At 35.8% G+C, this 24,157-nt stretch overlaps 1 protein-coding gene across 6 annotated transcripts in view; it reads right to left on the bottom strand.

The window, feature by feature from the left end:
• The window catches only part of PCDH11X (protocadherin 11 X-linked), a 488,779-nt gene that overhangs the window by 442,920 nt on the left and 21,702 nt on the right, over window positions 1–24,157 (bottom strand). For 4 of the 6 annotated variants that reach the window (XM_061359682.1, XM_061359683.1, XM_061359686.1 and 1 more), the window contains exon 1: window positions 1,220–1,336. The exons of the other annotated variants lie outside the window; for them this stretch is intronic. In XM_061359682.1, the coding sequence (XP_061215666.1) occupies window positions 1,220–1,226 (7 nt within the window). In that variant the 5' untranslated portion in view covers window positions 1,227–1,336. Of the gene's footprint in view, window positions 1–1,219; window positions 1,337–24,157 lie in introns of those variants that run through there. 6 annotated transcript variants of the gene reach the window in all.

Here is a 24,157-nt window from a genome sequence, read left to right as displayed (position 1 = left end):
GAACTAAATGATCTTACAGTCCTTTCCAACCCTAACTATTCTGTGATCCTTTATTAAATGTCCTATTTCTGTAAATACATTTCCAGCAACTGTCACTCCACCAAAGCACCCCTGTACACAGAACCTGCAGAAAGCTCTTCTTTTAGCAAAGTATCTTTGTATCCACTATTATTAGACAAAATGTTTATGCTGTTTCCATGCAAAACACCAATAATAATGAAGAGTTCATATTTCTACATTCCCCTTAAAATAAGTTTCAGAACACTAGCATGTTCCATGTATACTGGAACATACTATTATGCCACTTTTTCGTCTCTACCAGAAGTTAAGACTGAGAAACAACTAAACAGGGGAAAAACAACCAATCAACCAAGAAGCAAACACACAAAAACCTCTTCACAACCTGATGTTTACAGAGTATTATTTTCAACTTATAGCTCATTTGAGGGGAGATAAAGAAATAAAAAATTGTACATAAATATGAACCAAATTAAAGTCCCTACCCCAAATTCTTCTGTAACAGTATTAACAAAAGTATTTCCTATAAAGTATGATGTAAAAAAATACTGTATAGTCCTGTATATACACCTTCCAAATAAATAATCTTACGCTATTAAAAAAGCCTTTTGATTACTAATCACGTTATTAGTGCTATACTGCTTCTCTCTAGTTCTCTCAGTCACACAAATATTTATTTTACCTACTAAGTTTTACAAAGCAATTTGAGAATTAGTATAGAAATCAAACAGCCAAAAGAGTTCATGACAAACTTTTCTGAATCAGTTCTGAAAGTTGTGATAGTACCTATAAATTATTTGTATTACAAATAACTTCGAAGAATTCCTACACCCCATTTTAACTGCAGTGGAGTTTCTAAAGATTATAAAATAACAACAGCAGGACTCTTAGGAGGTTTCTCAGGGAAAGTGCAGAGTGGAACTTCTCAGCATTACATTAATACGCATATTTTTATTTCTTTTTTACATGAAAAATGTTTGAATCATCTATTAAAACTTCTTGAGCCATACTAAATATATTAAAACATAGAAATAATAGAACACCATATTAGATAAATATTAACATGATGACTTTTTATAATGTCGTTTACTGCCATAGATTTGCCTGAATTACAAAAGCGTATAGACCTACAATAGGTAGTGTTACAAGTTTAAACAGAAAACTGGTCTCAAAGCAGAAAAAAGAAACTACAATGACTTACAACTCATAAACTTCTGTTGAATTCACTATTTTAAAATGATCTTTACTTGACTTTCTCAACCATCCTCAGAACAATTCCGAACCTCTAAAACCTATTCAACAGCTGTAGACATTTCAGGAGGGGGGGAAACCAACCAAACAAACAAAAAACACCTAACAGAATTCAAGTTTTCTGCTTACATACACAATGGAATATATTACCCCATGGAGAAAGTGTTGCTCTTAAAGCAACCTATTCATATAGGTTGAACACTGTATGTTGCCTGTCACTTGTGGCCATAGCGCAGGAATACTATGGCAACAGCAATATAAAGAAAAAAAGCATGAGGTCCTCTCTCTCAACCAAGCATTAGCATTAAAGACACCTACAAAAATGAAAGTATTTCTAATGACATACACTATTTTATTAACAACATACACTAATCTAATGACATAAACTTATGTCATAGATACACATAACAAAACGGGAAAGCAATATAAACACAAGCTCCAAACCAAAAGGCAAGACAAATAGAAAATGGAAATGGCAGTCAGACAAGTGTACATTAACAGAAATTGTCAGGAGAGCATGTGAATGGTAACAGATGGTGGTACAAGTTAGAGACTAACTCAGACAAAATAAAAACACAAGAAGGAAAAAAAGAATGGAACTGGGTAGAAAGGCAGTCACAGCAAAGTGTGGAAATAGGCTTCCTTGATGACTGTGGTGGAGTTAAAAAAGTATAAAAGGCTAAAGGGAGTAGTCTAACTCTAAAGGGCCTCTAATCAGCTCCAGCACTAACACTCTGAAGGCAATAAAAAAATAATAAGAATAAACAAAATGGTTTAACAGAAGGTAACATGAAGCTTGCCAAGCCATTTTCCCAGCTTTCAAAAGAATGCCTTGACACCTGTACTGCTGACTTCGGTAACTAGTCAGGCAAATGGTCCAGATGGACAGGATGGAGAGTGGGAGGGGAAAAAAACTTGACATTTGCTCCCTTTTGTCTATCTATGCACTTAAATGTACCTGCTTTTCTGTCCGATATACTAAATATTAATGGCACAGTTTAAATATTATCATTGTTCATTATTATCTTCATTTAGCACCTGTCAAATCATACCTTGAACAGTAGACAGAATATTAAAATTTTAACTACTTAATGGAGTATGATGCGAAGAATCTAAATCTGTTCTTTACACACAAGGATCTATCTGGTCCCACCTGAGTAAGAATTCTTGTAGCTTATTACAAGACTCAACTGCTATTTCTTACTTAAAAGGATCACAGAAAAGCAGTACATGTGGTAAAGAGTTGAGGTACTCACTCCACATGAAAAAGCACTATTTCTTGATACCAGGGTTCAGATTTCATCGACAGTAAGAACGAGTTAACACATACCTTGTTTCATTTAAGGAAGTGGCTCATTTTGATGGTGGTTAAGTTTTCATCAAAAAGGCAGAGGCTTAGAAACATACAGAGCTGCTGCCTGACAAGGTTTGCCTTCCTCTCCCCACCCCACCCCTCTTTTTGAGGTCAGGCACAAATGATAACAACAGACCTGAACTCATTTTCACACTCCATAATGTTTCAAGCATAAGTTACTTTGCAGCCATCAGTATTTATCCACAGTATCCACTCCCTACATGGTATATTTTATGATCATATCCAAATAGAAAGACCTACCTCAAAGAGAAACAGACAATTTGCTATACTATCAAGGTTTTCAAATTCGTTCCCTCATATGATTTTACTCTAAATCTACTAAGGGGCTGATTTATTCTTTGATCTATTTTTTATTAGCATGATGATACCGACTTCATTAAGGTTTCTTTAATCTGATTTTTTTTGTCCAGTGATGAACAAAATGAAACTGGAAACTCTTATCATGAGGACAAAACATCACTCCACATCCATTTAAGTCCACAAAAGAATAAAGTAAGTGTGAGTCACAACTTGCTTACAGTTGCATGCTCTCCTGATTCAGTCTTTGCTTCTTTAGAAGTAGAATATTTTTATAGTTGGTTATTTTTTTTTATTTTCCATCACGTGAGGAAATAAAAAGTTAATGACCAAAAGGCAGATTCTTGCAGCCACAGGAAGCAGCAGCCAAGGTGTGAGAAACAAGCAAATGGTAAATTCTTACTGAAACATAACACCATGTTCCTGCTATTAGTTTGCAACTACCAGGCGGAACGTTCATTAAAACTTGTATCAAGACACTGGAAACAGTGAACAGAACTATAAATACACAACAGGCAATGAGCATTCTGAATGGACAAATTGAACTCAATCACATTGATATATGGCATAAAGAGTAATTTCTTTTAATTGCTTTAAATGAATCCGTATGAAGCTGATGTCTCATTTTTACTAAAATAGTAAGCACAGCCCAGTTTGGAAAAACGCATCTAGCAACCACTCAGCAAATATTTTAAAAATATCTAGTAACTTATTCCAGAAAACTGTGGGAATATGCAGGAACAAATTTATTAACATATCAGTAACACTAGAAAACAGCCCTGCTATTAGTAGTCAAAGAAGTCTGCACTAGGGATGCATAGAAAGCTAAAGACTGAGAACAGAAATCTTGGGAAAGAGGTGAAGATCTCCCCCTGAAAAGCATGGCTATTCCCATTTTCTTAGAAAGAAACACTGGGATACCTCAGAAACAAAACAAACAAGCAAACGAAACAAACAACAAACCCTCCATAAAGCTGATTAAATTTACAACTCCAAAGCTAATGCAACAATGCTCTACACATTCGAATATATATTTACTACAATTCAATCACTGACTTTCAAAAGCACTATGAAAAAGTTATTAATGGTATGATTCATAATGTCATTCTCTTACCATTTCATTTGTGTGTTTTGCACATGTGAATATATTTTACAAATCAAGTGAGAATTGCTCTAGTTTTGGTCCCTGAAAATCTGTTCATGCCTCAAATCTAAAAATCAAATCTTTGCTAAAGCAAACAAAAGAAAAGTCAGCCACAAACCTTGCAGGGGAACACACTATCACAGTAAGAAATTATGTGAAATCACACATGTGAACTTTGGATGTATTTCAACGTAAAACATATTTATTTATTTATTTAAAAAGTAAAGCTGATGTAAATCTGATTTAAGTCAGTTGGGTCAAATCATTTGAAATGGCGATTGTCAGCATTACCCGTTTCATACATAATGCATTTTCCTTTACTGCCTCACTGCTGGTTAATAGCTTTCATTATTGAATAATACAAAAATACATTTCAGAGTGTCCACTAACCAATTCAAGTATTTGTGAATTAGGATAGGAATATCGTCCACAGCTGAATGATGCTATTACTAAATACAATTCTGACTAGAGTCCAGTCACACGCATAACATCCTACAGTAGCAGAAATCAGATGCCTTCTATCCAACCCCTCAAAGCAGAGGTAACTACACTTGCACTTCTCACTTAATCAACTTCCATTTGTGAGAAAATAGTTCCCAAAACTTATAGGAAAAAAAAAAACCAAGAAAAGCAATATAATATATACTACCATTTTTTTCTTTTTTAAAAGTCTTGAGTTAAATATATATATATAGTAATTCATGTTAAACCCAAGATATCAGGATTCATGGATCTTATATATCAGGATTCACACACTTTAACTGAACCCTACTTTTCCTCTATGCATTTCTCTTTCAATCATGTAAACCTTTGTATTTCCATCAGTTTCTCTCTGCCTCAGCATAACATACCCAGAGAAGGCCAAGTGTCCTGTGAAATTACTTTCACAAGTTTTGTAACAAGATCTTACAGTACTCCAAGTCCAAAAGAAAAAGAGCAGCTGAACTTAAGGATAATTCTTGCTTAGTGAATTATCAGCATGCCTACATAAAAAAAGTCCAGGAGATTATAGCACCAATGTATAATGTATGGGCTTGTTATTTGTTTATTCCAACCTCCCATCAGGCTGTCTGGAAATAGATGCTGTGTCCCATTTCTCATATTCTAAAACTCATGAAGGATCATGTTAAACCACACAGAATTCATACACTTACATGGTCCTTAATTACAATAATAAGTAATGGAACAGATTAGTTATTTGATGATTAGCTGGTTATTTTCTTGTTCCTTGGTAAAATGGGAAGAATACAGTGCAGGCAGTTTTACATTTATCCTCAAGAACACTTCACAGAAGCAAAATGTTTCCTATTCAATTTATTTCCTTCGAAAGTTTATACAGTACAGCAAAAATGAAATCTTAGCACCACAATCTTCACATCTTAAAATCACTAACAGTACTTTTTCATCCAGTAGCAGGCCAGATTTCTTGCTCTTCTTAAAGTTAGCTTAAATGTAAATGAGATTCAAACTAGAAGCTACTGGTCAAGAGCTTAAAATGTAAGTACATCATAAATGAGGCTTCCTATACTTTAGCATGTGCCTCACTAATTAACAGCCCCATCACCATGTTAGTCCAAAGTTGTCACATGTAACATATGGATACAATATACACGAATATGCATTTATAAACCATAAACTTGACTCTGGAATCTCCAAGAATAACACGAACATGAGAACTAACAGCACACATTGAAAGGCACTTTCTCCTCATTTATGTATGGGTCCAAATGGCAGGGAAGCAATCAACACATTTTTTAGCTAACTGACCCTATCTACACACACCATATGAATAAAACATCACAGTATGTAATATAAGATTCTTCTAAGAGATGATGATTTGAGAGCAAGGCCTTCCCAAGGGCAGAACAAAACCACCTAAATATAACTTATGCCAATACATGAAACAAAACCGCAGTCCTTGCACAGGAAGGGGGAAAAAACCCAACAAACAAAAAGCATAAAACACAAACATAAAACACATAACCACAAAACAAATAAATAAATAAAGAAAACAAAACACAGATCAAGACAAAACAGAAAAATAGGACTGCAAGTAAACATCTCCCCAGTTCCTCCCAGAAATGCTCCCCCTAACCCCAGCCAGCTCGAGGGCTCAGCACTCCTTCCACAGACCCTCCATCAGTCCCCAGCACCCTTTTTCCTTACCTATAAGCAGGACGGAAGTACCACCTTCAGCTCTGGGGGGGTCCTGCGGTACAAACTATACAAAGTCTGAGCAAACACCACTTTCTATGGTGCCCTACTCCCATTCTCTCCCTCCCCCGAGGCGAGCCCGGAGACCGCGCCGGTCTCGTCGGCGTGCAGCACCGCCTCCTTCTGGAAGGTTCCTGGGAGCGGGTGAGGGAGAAGCTTCCTTTTCCCTCAGGGGCTTCCCGCCGCCATGTTGCGCCCGAGGGCTCCCCCCGCAGCTCGGCCACAGGAAGACACGCAGCAAGGTAGCATTGCTTAGTGAGAGTGAATGGCTGATAGTGAGCCTGTCTGGTAGAAACTAAGCGTGCGTTTCTTCTGCATGGGTATCCACGTGAAGAAAACTGGGGCAAAGAGAGGCCATAACTTGTTAACTTTCACGCGCATAAGCAGTACCACTTCTGGTCTTCAAAAATGGCGGTGTTTCATGGGTTCAGGTGGAGAGATTGTTCCATGCTCCCTTTCCCAAAGCTGCGTCAGTGCAGCACTGTACAAACTATGAGGAAAAAGGTCCCTGTATTTAGGGTCTATGGAGCACTTGGGGATTGGTCCAAGTGAAAGATGCTATATACATAGAAAGTGTTAGCAGAATGGCATGGCTTCACGGAATTTTTCTCTGGGGAAGATGTGAACCTCACTTTCCCCCTACTAACTATAGGAGATAAACGTGTGTAAAAGAAAAGGAAAAACAGTTTGATAAAATATTTCTTGTGATTTATTAAGTGGGAGACCAAAGCATTTGAGTTGGATCCCAGATGGTTGTAGTTAAAAGGATTAAGATCAAGCCTTACTAATTCATATCTTACATTATTAAAGGCATGAATTTCTCTTATGATATTAAAATCTAGAGTAAATATGTGTTTAAAATTCAGCCAAGCTCAGCAATATAATTTATTTCCTTGTGGCACAACTTTGTCTTTCATTACCTGTTCTTCTTCCAGTCCTCCTAAGGAGAAATACTCTTCTTACCATATTTATAGCTTGAAATGACCTTTACTTCAACATACTGATACAGGGCCAGTAATGAATGGAAGTAATAATAAATTTTTTTCATACTCTGCTTTCTGCAGTTTTTTTTCCACATTATTTAATGTAACTTTCAAACAAAAGGCGTATAGCAAATTATGCATTAATTGCAACAAAATTTTACTTAATCCTATATGCTAATGGAGTAGGACTGAACTTTTAATAACTCAATATTAGCATATGCGTGAGTTGAAGATATACCATCTTTTGAAAGGTGAAATCATATAAACTTGTGAGAAACTGCTCTTAATTTTAAAAAGTGTCATGCCTTATTGATAAGAAAAATATTTCTGTAATTCTGTATTTATATGGACAAAAATTATAGGTATTTTCGGTGTTATTTTAAAAAACAACACAAAATGATGCTGGAATCATCTGTTTTGGTAAACCACTTTCTAGTGCATAGCACCTCCCATCCTGACAGATCCCCAAACTGCTGTAGAAATTGCAAACACATGGATTGCTTCTCAAAGACACTGAACTTCTGTGCCAGGAGCACTACACTGAAATGATTCTGGAAAGGGGATTGAAAATTGTCCAGTGGAAATGATGGAGCATAGCTGTTTAGTCTTCGGAGAAAGCAGCTACCAAAAGTCAGTTGGTCTAATTGTACAAAAATGCTCAGTAAAAAGAGCCACAGAATTGGACAGAACAGAACTATAAGGATACTTTAAAATGTGTTACAGCATTTTGATGTGCCAGGCCCTATTCTGTACTTTACATTTTGTTTTACCTGTATAGTAAATGGATCTTTTCTATTAAATTGAGTCAGAGGCTACTAAAATCAGTGACATCTTCCTTAGGGTTTAAAAAGTTTGACAGAGCTAAAGCTCTGGAAATCAAAACTTAAGCATGAAGTGGGAGAGCCTACATATCTCAACAACAGAGCGTATTATTAAATATTGGCATAGGCTGCTATATGTTAGCCCTGAATACTTAATTTAAGATTTTATTACAAATGTTCAGGCCAGATCAAAGAAGCTATGCGCTTGACTGAAGCCTGCCATGGTAAAGATGATGTTTAAGAGAATCTCAGAAAACTTGATTTTTAACGTTTTGCCTAGATCCATGAACTTTATCAAGATCCTTCCTAGAATGTACTCAGATACTGGAAAATGTGTTGTTTGCATTTCTTCACTGTGTCCTCATTGAAAGCTGTCAACAATTGGGATGAAATAAAAGGGTTTTTGTAATGTGGAAAAAGCATTCCTAGCTAGAAATCTGCATGCCTATTGACTCAGTGTGGCCAGCCTACTGTGCAGACACAAGTGATGTGGCATAGCCTCATGCTTCTAATGTGGAAGAGGAAAAGCATGGGATCTTATTTCCCATCCATTCTTCTTCTGACATACTACAAGAGGATGAACAGCTTCAAAAGGTTTTTAAAGGGGGGTGGGCATAACTACATTAATGAGAAGAGTGCACGTATGTATATCAGAGTCTTGTTTCAGTTAACTAGAAATAACCAAAGGCTTTTTGGTTATTTTTGGAAATCAGCCGTTTTTATTAAAGTTGTAATAGAAATGTCATGAAAACACATCAGATAGACTGTTTCTTTACATCAGCTAATTATGCCTCCAAATCTGAGACCTACCAAGAAAATTTACGTTTTTCTTTATATGCAGAAGTTGTTTTGAATTATTTAGAGCAAGATCAGCTCAAGTGACACAAGGACACAATTACATGTTGCTTCATGAGATAGAACAGCAGTGATAAGATTAACTGTTCAATCAGTAACTGGTATAAGAAGTAGAAATATTGATTTATGATTAAATTAATAGAGAAAAATAATAACTTTTCAAATCTTCAACCTCTGACAGTGTAACTGTCAGTCAGAACTCCTCATGATTTCCAGTAAAGTAGATGCTCAGAACTTACAAAATCCAAACCCTGAGTGTTTAGTAAATAAAACTTGGTGTTCTCTTACTAACATCTATCAGAATTCCAGTGTTGCATTATATGCAATATGTATTAAATGTACTAGAGCAAATTTCCCAAAGAAAATGTCTATCCTGGTATAGGAGTTGGAATTGTTAAAAGTACCATGGTGTTGAAAAGTAGCCACAACGTAATCATGAGGAACAAAAAATCAGGTTTAACAGGATTACTAGAACTCTTTGCTAGAACTTAATGATGTTAGTCTATGTATACTTTAAACTACTATGAGATATTTTGAATTTTTTCAAACATTCCAGTATGTAAAACCAGTGTGATATGGTGTCTTAAGTTTGCAGGTTTATTTGCCTAATAAAAATCCATATATTTCATGTGATGCAGTACATTACACCTATTTTCTGATGCCCAGAGATGATGAATTCCTAGAGGCAGCCTGATGTCTGTCTCACAGTGATGTTTCTTTATGCATCAGTAGAAGCATGTAGATCATCAGTAGTTCATTCCCTACTGCTACCACCAGAGTTCTTAACGATGGGATTTTGTGTGTGTTTGCCACATACCACAGATTTTTTTTCTTTGTCTGACAGAGTTTGAGAAGGCACATTATTTCTCAGTACACACTGTGGAAGGATGCTGCGTTGTTTTAAATGGAGAATCATTCTCTGTAACCTGAGGGATACTGCCAAGTCTGATTTCTTTAAAATCAATTCAGGAGATTCATGCTCAGACTTGGCTGGAATAGAGAGGCATACACTTTTTGATCAAATCACAAAAAATACAAGTTCCTGTAGTTCCTTTTCTGTGGGGATACAATGTTTTCTTATAGGAAAAAAATAAATAATTAGATGTTTTAATGGAATGCAATATATTCTGTCATATATTTGCTGGTGTCTTCTACTCATACTCAGATTAAAGCACACAAATATCAGGTTGAAATATATTTCCTGTCCTAGAAAAATATGATCAGTCATCTGAATCCATTGTTTAAATTTATATGATTTCAATACAAAATGAAACCAATAATGACACTAGCCACACAATGCCCTTTCTTACACAATTAGAAATCACTGTAGTGGGGCTTTCTGTTCTTTGTTCATTTATTTGTTTGATAACAGAAACATTCAGGGAAATCAGGTGAAAAATATTTGCAAGATGAATTTCCAAGATGATGACCAAAATAGCATTGCCTGGAATGCAGATTATGTTCCATTCCTTGGTTCAGATAAATGTTTCTCACATGGCCTCTGCAGAACAGTAAAAGCTTTGCACTCTCCTTGACCGCTAGTATTTTAGAATTCTATCAATGACAGATAAAATAATCATTAGATTTTCAGCTATCTCATTAGTCTTGCCTTTGACCTGAAATTAAGAAGGTGAATAATTATATTCAGATAAAGCTATGGTTAATTATTTAGCTATTCAGTTGAACAGTAAAACTATTTTTAATGAAGGCTTGTTATTGAAATGATCATTTTATTACATTTTTCATAAATTGATACTTAAAAAAAATATATATATCCATGTTCAAAAGCTTAAACTGACCACCACCTCAAGTCACCATTATCTCCTTCTACTGACACTAGCAAGAGTCAGAGACCAATAAAAGAAAACAAAATTGCTGAAAACTAGGAGGTGTTGCTTTGCTTACCGTTCTTAATTACTGTTTCTATAGTTATGAGACCAGATTGAGAGTATGTGTACAACTCCTAGCTGTTACATTGTATTTGTACAACTCCTAGCTGTTGCATTTGCTCTTTAGAAACAATAAATAACACTGACCCCTGTCATGTTTCTGAGCATAATACAGTAATCCATTAGGTTTCTAAGCCAAATGCTACTGCCACATTGCACTTGCTAGTCTTTAACTTCCCTCAGGAGAAGTGTTTACAATTTAGAGAACATACAGGTATCCCATCTTTCAGTGGGACACTTTTCATCTGTTATGCTACTGAGAAGGAAAAAAGTGCACATTTAGCTATAGTTTTTGTCTGTTAAGACATTGCTGGGTGAGAGAAGAATGTTTTTGCTGTAAGTATGAATGAGTTACTGGTCTTCCTTAAGCAAAGGTAAAGAGAGGAATTAAATATTGGTCTGCCAGACAAGGAAAAAACGTGCTAAGTTGCTTTTAGGTAGGTTATATGATCTACAGATTTCCATGCATACGTTACTCTGCATCAGATAGTTTAAATGCATAGTTCTCTATTAGAAAATAAAGATGCATTTTCATTCACTAACTCTTCCCTCATTGCTTTTGCAAATTGTCTTTGTGTAAGTGTTCGTTACTATGTCTTAGCAAGCAGGCCACCTAGTGCCTAACAATAGCAAGTACTCTACAGTGACCTGAAGTGTTCTGCAAGAAGCAAGAATACACTTAGCCAACTGGCTATCAAAATCATGTTGCCATGTTACAACTCTGCAAAAATAGTAGAGGATTCAGGTTCCCCCACCTACCTTAGAGTAGGATTATGCAGTTTCCTGTGAAATTTTTAAATATGGAATAGATGTGCACCTTTTTATTGTTAAGAAAGATAAAATCATTTTCTTTAAAAGCTAATTTTATAAGTAATCATGCTGCCTGAAGACTTCCATTATTTCTGTCTGTTGCTGAAGAAATAAATACCCATCTTTTTCTACACGTAAGATTTCCCATTATTCTTGGACACATGTGATTTCTTATTTAATCTAGTAAAAAGAAGAATAGTGCAGTATTTTAAAAGTCTGAATGACATGTGATTATACCATTGCAAAGGGTATTTACTCCTAATTTCATTTGCGTCAGTATTTCAGAGTCCAATTCAGCTTCTTTAAAGACTGTTGGCAAAGTTTCCATAAACATCAAGAGATACAGTGGCTATTAAGCTTTCTATTTCATCTTGGCAATATACTGCTTTCCTGTACACTGAAATGAAAACTGAAGAATCCCCAGAAGCAGCCAATAGTCCCTCAAAGTAAAAAGACTACTTCTTTCTTTACTCAATTTTAAATTATCATTAGTGATTTCCTTGGAATAGTGAGATTTTAAGCCTGTGGAAAGGCTATGTTCAAAGGTATCAGAAGACACTGAATGTATTTTCTTATTCAGATTCTATAGACTAATTTTTAAGTACTCTAATTTGACATGTCCCGTTAAAGTGAGTCAGATCACAAATGGCTTAGTTAGAGCCAGTGCTTTAGTCTTCCTGAAGTTCAGTGGAACTTAGGTTCTTAGAGCACTGGGAAATGTATATCCAGTGCTGAATATCTCATCCACTTCTTATACTCCAAGCTAAATATTTCTTTCAAAAACCAATTTAGTCTGGAAAATAAAATACCCTGAATCTTCTGGTTCAGTTTCTAAACTTGTGTAGGACTTATGTGTGTATATATACGTGTGTATATATACACTGCTTATATGGAAAAGAAATAATGAAAAGCATTTATTTCAGTGAAATAAACTTCTTTTGAGCTTTAAAGCAAAATTAAAGAGAAATGCTCACTACTTACAAACCTACCTCAAAGGAACAGTTAAGAGATTTTCTTCCCCCAAGATACTGAACATTCTGTAGATAACTGTGACCATATCACTGTCCAATACTATCCAACACCATTTAAATGCATGGCATTTACTACTGATTTATATACTGATGAACATTTATATTTAAAAAATTAAAGTCAAATAAAGTAAAAGAACAAGAAGCAGAATACTCCCAGGTGTTAGATCTGCCTAGAACAAGAAGTAAATTCTGAATGTGTTTGGGGAAAAAAAAAGAATCTTACCTACACTATTCTATGATTCTATTCTATGATTCTGAGGTAAATGAATCCTATTTTTTCCCAGATTTCAGATCTAAAATCTAAATTCACAGCAACGAAATTCCCCTTTTTGGAGTTTCACAGGGAGAAGGAACTATTCTTTCTGAAACTTTATAGTCTTATTAACCCAGCTCTTGACATATACTGGTCATGTATTAGAAAGATAAAGGATACCCGTCCATACCTGCTTGATTGGTTACATCTGCTTTTGTGATTTGAAAGGCATCATCCCTACTTAAACATTAATAATAAGAAAAAAAATGCCCACCTAACTGAACCATTATTTAAGCCTGCTCCAGAGAATCTAGGGACTGTATCATAGAGACAGTAATGTCTGGGATAATTAAAAAACAGAGTACATGAACCAGATCATGACATGACCATGAATCTCTCCCATGATGGATTTTTAGTTGGATATGAACATTACAATCTAATACCAACATGCTGGGGTGAGATAGCATTCCCAGAACTAAAAATCATGGGCTCAGTCTCTAGTAGGGATGCAGTGGCCAATATCATAATATATAGATTAATTTTCAAGTTTGTTGGGGCTCCTGAAGCTGAAGGAATTTTCACTTTTTCCAGTCTTGAGGAATTAATTATGAAGGAGGATCCAAAAAGTGAAAACATCAATATTGGCTGCAAGGATAGCTGCACTACCAATCCTGCTTGTCCTTCCCTGCCTAGCAGTTTTCCTTCTTTCAGGGTGATAGCTGTAAAAGAACATAGTCTAACTACATTTTATAGCAGAGGACCTGTGACTGACTGTTGTCATCAATGTGTAACATCCCTTGGGTGACAGGTTCTCTCATTCATCTGGGTGCTCATGTATATTGACAAGGATGCTGCCTGCCAAAAATGACAATACTGTATAGCATTTCTTTAGTTGTATCTCGCCTTCTAGACTGCTGCATGCCACAGGATAATTTGCTAACCTAGGCTCTTTTTCACAAGTAGATCCTACACCAACTGCATTCTTTCTGCTCCTTAAGAACCAGGGGCCTTCCCTGGAAAGCTGATTTCACCCCCTCCAATAGAAACGAAGGGACTTTAAGGGAGTGAAGTCATGCATAACAAGGCTATTATAAAGTTAATCTATAGAGCTCTGTCTTTATTCTTTCTATCCTCAGCATAAGACCAGATTACAAATAGCAACAAAAGATTTTGGTTTCCTGATGGGCTATAGTAGGCTGAGGGGACAATGGAATTGGCCATTGCTATTTCAGCACTGGCATCTATTCTAAGCTCAAGTATCATAGATTGCTGCAAGCGCAGTGTAAAAATGACAGCATATCTATGTACCAAATCTAGCCCTGCAGTAGAAACACTGGTATTATTTGCAGAGTGGTTAGTCATGTATAATTCTCCTATTTGAGGAAATGGCCAATAGTATTAGCCATGCAAGCCTCTGCGGGCTAATGTAATTAGTCTTACGCATTTTAAGACCAGATAGAATGGTATTAGAGAGAATGGAGGACAATTTTAATTGGATGATGGCAAAATCCCTCTAAGCACTATGGCTGTCTCCTGTGTGCAAAATCCTTCAAAAGTTCACAGATTCCAATTGTTTTCTGCAGTAACAGTATTTCTATCCAAATTATATTAAACATGTCAGCTCATTTCCAGAGTAAAAATGATAAAAGCACATTCAACTTCTGCAAAGCTGATCACTTTAAAGAAAAATATAAGATAATTAAAAGCTGTTACAACTGACAATACAACACTGCAGCTTCAAAATTCTCCCCTAATTACAGCTGCTAACTTTTAATAGCAACTGTAACAGTGAGTCACATTTGACATTACAATAGCATCCCAACCTCCTATTTGGGAGAAAGGCTCTTGGGAAAACACAATTACAAGGTGAGCATATCCAGCCAAGACCACTGCACGTTTTGAAAAGACAGTGATTGCTTTCAGTTTTATTCTGGTTGAGAAATCTAGATTAGTTCCCTTTTGTTTGAATGCGGTCTTTTTAACAAGGTCAAATGTAACAAGGTGGAGCTGACTGAAAATATTAAAGGGCTTTAAAGGGAATGGGCACTGCTCCTTGAATAGACCTTCTTTTATGGGTAATTTCTGAGCCAAGCATTGGGCTGATATAAATAGCACTATATCATTCCTGTTCTTGTTAAGTATTTGCATGACAAGATAGAGGAAGGGCATGCTGAAGCATACTGTGCTTCTTGGTTTGGTATTAATTAACCTTTTCTTAGTTAGGTATTAATGTGTGACAGAAATTCTGAGAGAATTTCAGCAGAGAAATTCTGAAACTGCTGTAGCTTAAGAACTGTGGATGTGTTTGCCCTCCAAGAATACAGTGTCTCCATTGTCTTTAACAGGGATTAAAGGAGGGCTTTAAATGAAAATTAGAGCCAGTTATGCTTTTTCTCAGCTGTACAACAGGAGCCGTTCACTCCTATCTGCCAGTCAGTCTGACTGAAGATGGAGCCCATGTCTCCTTTAAGCTTGTGCAGTTGGCTTTCCTATCTACTAGGGGAGGATACAGAATTGGAAAGCCCTGAATTCCTTATCAGCATAAACTAAGAAAATTCCCATGATGGACATTTTGTCCAGAGCCTGGGAAGGCCTTATAGGTCCTGTGTTTTATATGTTACCTACTAGAGGCTTAAAGTCTTAAAGGTACACATCTCTGTCCTCTAAGGACACTTGCTAATCCTCATGTGAATTCAGGGGTAGGTACTGTACCTGACAACAGATAACCAGAGTACTTTTATACCAAATCACTTTCAATAATATGTATCCATCGCTGAGAATTTGCTTATATGAAGTAGTTCCATCAGATTGTATTGGTGATGAAGTACACAGAGAAATTACAAAATATCTTATGAAAAGGAAAGCATACAAAATTTAATCACTGGTCTACTGCACCAAAATGATGCTACATTGTAAGATCAATACAGTATTTGAATAACAACTGAATCAAATTCATTTATCAGATTGTCAGTGGTTTAGGCTTGTCAAATTAATGGGCAATTCTTTGTAGACTTCATGGCTTATCCTGTCAGTTTCTCACATTAAGCAAAATTACTATTAAATAATTCTTTCTGAGGAAATCTTTCAGCTTACAGTTAATGTCAACATTCAGGTGTGGAAGATTAATTTCTGTAGAGTTTGATCTGCAACACATCCAAGCAAAAGGACAAGTAGAGGAACATAATGCTGGGTTTTCAGTCTCTAATGTATCTTCTAGTCTGTGGTACTGCATAATTCCCCAAAGAGTGATACACAGTCTATTTTGAGAAGGAGCAGAACAGAACAGTGAGAAAATATGAAGTGTTGACCATCCCTTAACAAAGAATCTTAGACTTAAGATCCAGCTACTTGCAAAATTCATCGTTCTGTCACTGAAGAGCTCCTAAGAGCTGCCTCCAGGACAGAGATTTGAAAGGAACCATCACTTAGATACCCTGTATCATATGGGTCTGATTCAAGGGTCTGGAACAGGGCAGTTTCTATGCAGCCATCCCACTACTTTTCTGGTTACATTATAATTACCTTAAAATATGTGGCCATCATCGAGTGAACTAGGGAAAGGAATTAATAGAGACCCTTACATTGTTGACATCTGCTGTGAAGTTTTCAGGGAACTTGAATGTGAGCCATGTGAAACCCTTTCAAGGCTGCCCTTGGTCTGAGCATATCTTATGTAGATCTCACCTCCCTGTCTTCTCTGGTAGTAATCACCTATCCTGAGCCTATGGCATTCACTCCAAAATGATTGTCGGGAAGAAAAACATTGTCAGCATTGTTTTAGATCTCACCAGGTTTTAAAAGAAAGAGGAATGTGTCATTCCCTTTAAAGCATCCCTAGAGTAAAAGTTAGTGGAAAAGAACTTCTAAGAGCAAATGAGGAAGGTTCTAAAAGAAAATACCTGAGGGATCAGATCTCAGACACAAATATTTTTCAAAATTGCAGGTGCTTATAATTACTTGTAAGGGAGAAAACTAATTATGGCAGCCTTCAGGGAGCTTAACCATGGTAAATACTGAGAGAAAGCAGCTGGGCTTTGGAAAGTTATTTGTATATGTTTGCTTACACTTGCAGTCATTGCTGGTACATGTGTCTCTCTTTTCCCCACCTCTCCTCCTCCTCCTCTTCCTACTCTTCCACTGCCACCCCCCCACATTTTGTTGTCAGACATAAGTATTTTTATTATGTCAAATAATGAGAAATAAACTCATTTCTTTCTGAATTTCCTAATCATAAAAGGGTTTAAAGATTTTATAAACAGAGAAATATTTTTAATCTATTACTATGTAAAATTGCTCTTGTACTGGAATACACCACATGATAAGATACAGATATGGCTTAAAAGATCAAATTAAAACATTTAGAACACCTAAATGTGATTGAATTAAGGCTTTTGCATATGTCCTAGCTACTGGTTATCTTCTATATACTATGTATTTATTTGTTGTTCAGACTCAACACAAGCCGAAGGAAAATATGTACAAGCTGCAAGCCATATGTCCATTTCTACACCTTAGTGATGTTGGGAAAAATAAAGAGCAGAGAAGAAAAAACTCTATTTCACTGTATATTATTTAGCAATTAGATTCCTATAGTGTGTCTGGACTCATCAGTTCTAAGAAATTAGAATTCAGTGTGCTTTTTACACAATTAACTCTGGTTCCTCGGCACTGTGGTTTAACATATATGGTTTCTGGTTGCATGTCATTCAGACAGGATTTTATGAGCTTTAAAGCTCTTCTCTTCCATTGACTTCAGTAAAACAAAGGGCTGAAAAAATGAATGAAAGAAAAACATTTTTTCCCTTAGTAAAAAATGGAAGCCTCCTTCTTCCAATCTTCTTCCTGGTTTTTATACAAAAATATTTTAAATAAACAAACCAGAGCCTACCTCAATGTAATCCAAATAAAGCCAATGGCGTTGAAATATAATTAATTTTAAAGAGTAGCACAGCCACGTACTATATTATTTTGATTTGTATTGAGTTTCCATTAACTTGGACAGGACTTCCATTGCCCTCTCTCAATTGGAGTCAATGCTAATTTTGACATTGTGAGAGTTTCATTGTTATAGTATTTCTGCTCTTGTACCAAAATATACAGTCCAAAATATTTGCATAGCAATAATTCTGTGGTCTAAGAGGCATTAAAGTATCTCTAATATTATGCGTTATAAAATTTGTCCCCAAATGCTAAAATTGATGACAATGAGTAACTCTATTTGCTGTAATGCGTAGTCATGGGCTCCTATAACACTCATGTGTTAAATGGCTTTAAAATTCAGTACCTTGGAAGTGAAATACTGTGAGTGAACAGTTAAAGATCTTTTTCATTGTCAGCTTTTTACTTGGCACAGCTAATTAAGTGATCGGTTAGGTCTAAGTCTGATATCTTTTGCTGTATACTTTCCACTTAGATCTGGATTCGTTTGAATTTGTAACAAGCAGTCTCATTAGCCATTGCATCTTGGTCCCAGTGACAAATTCCTAAATGATCAATCTCTAATTAATTACCATGAAATAGCTACACCTCACTGAATGTAGTAAAATGTGTCTAGTTATACAAGTGTGTTAATTAAGAGATTCCTATATCCTATTTGATGAGTTAGAGAAGTCTAGAAGTCTAGCTATAGATAAAAATATAATGATAAATATGGTTAATCAGCTATGATTCTTGATTTCTTTGAAAAACCCCCTCTTCAGAGTCATTGCAGAAAGTCCATTTCCAGGTGTTCCTACAATGTGGAAGGGTGATCTTCTTACAACTTCTTACAACTAGATTCATTAGATTACAACATCATTCATTAGATACAACTAGGTTGCTGTTTTAACAGCTAGATGGATAATGAAGCTCTGAGATTAGCCCTTAAAGAAATAGTTTAAGAAAAGTACCCTTCTGGCTCCCAAGCCAATAGAACCAACCAACAGCTGTCATACAGGAGTACCAAACACACTGCTGGATATGCTGGTCAGACTAGGGATAGTCAGTCAAGATCCTGAGACAAAGGAAGGCAAGTAGCAGAGTACAGACCCTGGACTTCCAGAGGATAGACTTCAGTTTAGACAGGGATTACTTTTGGGTGGGTGAGATCCTGTGTGAGGCAGCTCTGAAAGGAAAAGGAGCTCAAGAAAACTAGCAAGCCCTCTGCAAGCACATCACTCCATTCCAGTAGCCCAGGAAAACTAGCAGACATACCAGCAGACCTGCTTAGTTTCACAAGAAGCTCCTGGCTGAGCTCCAGTACAAAAAGACACAGATAGGACATGAAAGTGAAGACAGATACTAGAAACTTTGCCTCTCTGTATTTAGGGAAAAGGTCTTTGCCTAAAGATACAAAGTTCAAGGAAGAAAGGAGCTTCCAGCATGGGAAAAATCCCAGGACAAAGCCAGGATCTTTAGTGAGGTGCACAGAGAGAGAACAAGAGACAGGCTCATAAACTGAAACAGGGAAGGTTCTGCCTGGATATTATGGCAAAAAACATCTCTTGGAATAATTAAGCATTGGAGCAGATTGCCCAAAGAGGCTGTGGAATCTCTCAGTGCAGGTTAAGATCTGACTGGACAAAGCCTAAAGCAACAAGAGCTGAATTCAGTGCTGACATTGCTCTGAGCAGGAGGTTGGACTAGAAACTCCCAAGGTTCCTTCCTATGTGAATTATTCTATGAGTCTATAAAAATTTAATCTCAAGGATAAGATACAGGTGTAAGTGTGAGCTTGATTTGTGGAATGCAGTACTTTCATTTCTTTAATCTTGTGCCAGGATAAAGGTACAAAAAACCTTCACAGCTATTACATTTGTGTCAGGTCAAGAAGTCTGTGTCAGTTTTTTAATCAGCCAAAGATTACCAAAGACAAAAGCTTTATGAGCATTTGCATAATTGAAAAGGCAAAAATTGCTCCTCAGAACAATTTTAAATAATTCTTTGCTGTACCAGGCTTATTGGGCATGTTTTTTCCTTTCTGCTAATGAAAATGATTTGAACCATGAAAAGAGGTTCACCTTTAATCCCAAATACTGATTCAAGGGAGGAAGAAAGTATTTTGTATGTATTATAGATTCATTAAACTAGTCAGTACCCCTTGAAAACTGGAAAATTTCCTAGTAAATAGGGGAAAATGTATTTCTCACATGATATAAATAGCACATAATAGCATCATGAAGCATACCATTTTATGTTCAGGAGCAATGCCGCAGTATTTGTTACTAGAGTATGTGTTTTCAGTCAGAGAAAGTATTCATCTTCACCATCAAGTAAGTTAAAGTAATGTCTGCATTAAACAAATGCCTTCCACATCTTTCAGATTTAAAAATGACTGATGCAAAGCCAGAATCCACAGAACTGTTTTATATGAATTTCTGCTTTCTGTGATGCAAACATATCAATTCCCTAGCCTTGTTACTAGTGCTTTGAGGAATATTTATAGGAACCCTCAAACACAATGAAAATTTCCAGCTGTTACAGCTGTGTAGCTTGCATGCTGCAGTGCTTGTAGATATAAAGGACTCTGTTATGTCCACCTGATTACTGTCACTGCTGTTCCAGAATGAGCACCTTAGGAAATGATATTTGTGCTCTGTGTGTCTGAAAAACTCAAAGAAAGCTTTTCCACTGAGGAATGACAAAATCATTGTATAAAAAAACTGTAGCACAGTGGAATAAGAATATTGCCTTTGAAGAAGGAATTAAATATGGATCAGGCACAAGTATCTGGATTCCAAAGAAACCTCTCAAATCATGAGCAATGTTCTAAGCAGTGATAAATTCCTATTTAAAGTTGTATTTGTGTAGAATCATGAACACTTTATATAGTTTCCCCTGATAAATAGATTGCGATCCCACGATTTCTCATAAACAAGTATGTTTATTTAGTTTGGTAATAGATTCAATGTGGTAGGGAAATTAAATTGATACTTATTTGGTCTAAATGTAATTCCAAACAAAACAAAGGATTTTTTCTCTATTTCACATTTATGGCTACAAACTTTTAAAATGGATGGTATATATAAAGGGTGCCATATCTCTAGTCAGAAATTAGAGTACCTCAGAAAATTTCCTTATGCTACAGAATGAAAAAAGAAACAGAAAATACACTTTTCCCCCAAACTTCTCATAAATTATAGACAGTAGACAGTTGGGTTTTAACTTCAAAAACATGCCTGAACTTTATGACTTTGTGCCTTTACCTTCCAGCAAGGTTTATTTTTGGCTCCCTTCCAACTGAAAAATGGACTATGAGATTCTCTTCAGGTTTAAAATAATTAGTAAACCCTTAGAATACTCATTATAAATAGATCAAAGCTTCAACCCAACTTCAGTACAAAGGCAAGCCTTTTAGATCAAACTTGAACTACCACCCACCCCACATATGTCCTGCTGATATCTTACTTTGGGTTCTGTTAAATTATTAACACCAAAATACTGAATAATTCATTATTTAAAGAAAAATAAGAAGTAACTTAATTTATACAACTTTTATACCAATTACATTTTCTCTTTTCTTCTTTCCTTTTTAATCTGGAGTGCTTTTTTGCTGTAAATTTAATGGCTCAATCCCTGATTTCTAGGTGAAACAAAACTAGAGATAATGAGGAAGTCAAGAAAAATGCAAGCAGGAGGCATTAGGCATTAATTGAAAAGGTAAAAATGAAGATATTTATAATGATCAAACTCTTCTACTCTGCCAACAAGTACCTGCAATTCTTGGTGACATTCCCAGCTGTCCGGTTGCCAGAGCAATTCAGAATTAATTTAACCAGACATACTAACATGCTACATAGGAGCAAGAGACAAAAATGCCCCTTGATGTTACTGTCATCTGCAATATCCAGCTGCATCTGACCAATCATACAGTAGAAGCTACACTAGGAATCTGAATTCTGGAAAGAACTACATAGCTTTTTATATGTCAGAAAGTTCTCATCTGTGCAGAGCCTGTAGTTTGAATGGAAAACAGCCAAAAAAACAACTGTAGGTAAAACATTTTATCAAAGAATTTAAAAAATACGTCAAAGCTGAGTATAGCACAAATAATGCAAATGTAATAGAATGTTTGAATCTCCATGCCTTTAAAATCTATGAAAAATATGTGATAACAGAAGCATGATATTTAATGAAAACTAGTTTCAATTTATAAAAATAATAGCAAAATGTTAGTTTATCAGTCAGACGGCAACTGTATGGCACATTCCTTCATGATCTCTTTACCATAAACATGTCAGTATTCACACAGGTACCCTCAGCCTGCCTTATGCTTGGTTTATGTGCTTGGCACTTACAGATCAGAGCAACCCCTTTGATGTCAAAGTAGCAAATGCATTTAACATGTTCATCAAAGAAAATGCCCTTTCACAAGGCATTAGTCCAAATTATCAGTATATGTCAAAAAATAAGATGACTGCATAAAAATGAACGTACTGCGACTGCCTCATCCCTTATCAACAAAAATACTATTCTGAAACACTGGTACTGCATTCACACATTTTCTAACAATTTTTGTGGCAGGTTTCTGGCACTTTCTGAGTTGTGTATTGCCAGTGCACAAGTAGTCAATAAGATCAGAATCCTGCTTTGACAGTATTTTCTTTAGAGTTACCTATAGAAAGGGCAGAATTTGCATTTAAATGTAGTATCATCTTCTAGATTTATTTTTATTTTTGTTAGTTTTTTCCTTTCCAAATTGCTAAGGATGTAATAATACAGAATTATGAAACCTACGGTAATTCTTTTCATGTCAGGACCAGAAGCAGCACAGGAGGCATGTATCTGCTTTCACTTCATACCTGTTATCCAGGAATAAAGTTATTCACTACACTCACTTCCTAGACTCTTCAAGCCAGAACCATGTATTTATTTTTGAACACCATCTTTAGCAATCAATCCTGATGAGAACTTTTTAATTATCTATAGATTCTAATCATCAAATAACTTTCATTTCCAAACTTGTGATTTTACTCCAGTATTATTTATGTCAGAGAGAATATTTGTTGTGCTGAGTCATAATTATCACAAAATAAGCTAATTTAAATCATTTAAAACAAAATACAGGTTATTGAATTTAACTGAAAAACAAGAAAAGACAATTTAAGAAATATTTATTTCCTCCTTCTTTATTGTTTTTGGTCCTTCCTAAATAAATGCTTACAGTGACTCCACAGGATTCAAAACTTAGAAATAATATAAAGAAAAGAACATGCAGTGATCAACAAAGATTCTCCTAAGTCTCCCAGATAAAAAAATACAGCCATTCATGCTCCAGTACTGCAATCTCAATAGCTGTTTCTCAGTATTCTTCCAGTTTTATTCCTTCTACACTTGCTTGGATTCACCATATAGATTCAAACAGCTGCACAGTGTACAGTGCACAGTATATTACTGTATAGCAGCTCGGACTAAATAATCAGATCTTTCTTTGGGCTTTTCATCACCACCACACTGAGATGCCTCTATTAATTCAAGTCCTCTGGTATAATGTATCTGGCAAAATGATGCAACAAATGTTTGCCACAAGTTAGAGAGTGGTGGTGAAACTTGGAAATAAATCATTCTGTGCTGCTACACTAGAAACAGAAAATGAAGCAATATTCTGGGACGTTCTGCAGTTGGGTGTGTTGCTTGCAATGTATTTTAATTTAAATAGGAATAGACATTTTTTGCTACATCACACTTACGCAACTGACTCCATATTCAGATTAACCAGTAGTTCCAACAGAAGGTATAACTCCTCATACTGAAGAGCAGCATTAAAAGTCTTGTTATCTAAATGGTTTTAGGAAACATGAGACTTATTTCAGTTGATACCCATGCAATTAATCTACTTTACACACATTCACATGGATTCACATTCTTATTAAAGGTGGTTTTCCTGCAGGAAGATAAAATGTAAAAATTATTCAGCAGCTGAAGCAGAAGTCAAACCAAAAAGTATTTCCTCTGAGACATGAATAACTCATGGATTCTTCGCTAACTCTAGCTTTCAAATCAGCTTCATACGGACCTTTTGGTCAATTTAAACATACAAGAGTGTAGTTACACATGCTTCTCATTAGCATTAACTGACAAGTGAAAAGCAAGATACAGTTTTCTTATTTCTCATAAAACTTTGGGAATTTAATCACTCTTCCAGGATGGAAGATTTGTAGGTAAATCTTCCAGTAATC

The sequence above is a fragment of the Neopsephotus bourkii genome, unplaced genomic scaffold (assembly GCF_033783945.1).
Source record: "Neopsephotus bourkii isolate Nb327-2 ecotype Australia unplaced genomic scaffold, CSIRO-AGI_Nbou_v1 NB_991, whole genome shotgun sequence".
NCBI lineage: Eukaryota > Metazoa > Chordata > Aves > Psittaciformes > Psittacidae > Neopsephotus > Neopsephotus bourkii.
This window is presented reverse-complemented; position numbering and strand designations above follow the sequence as displayed.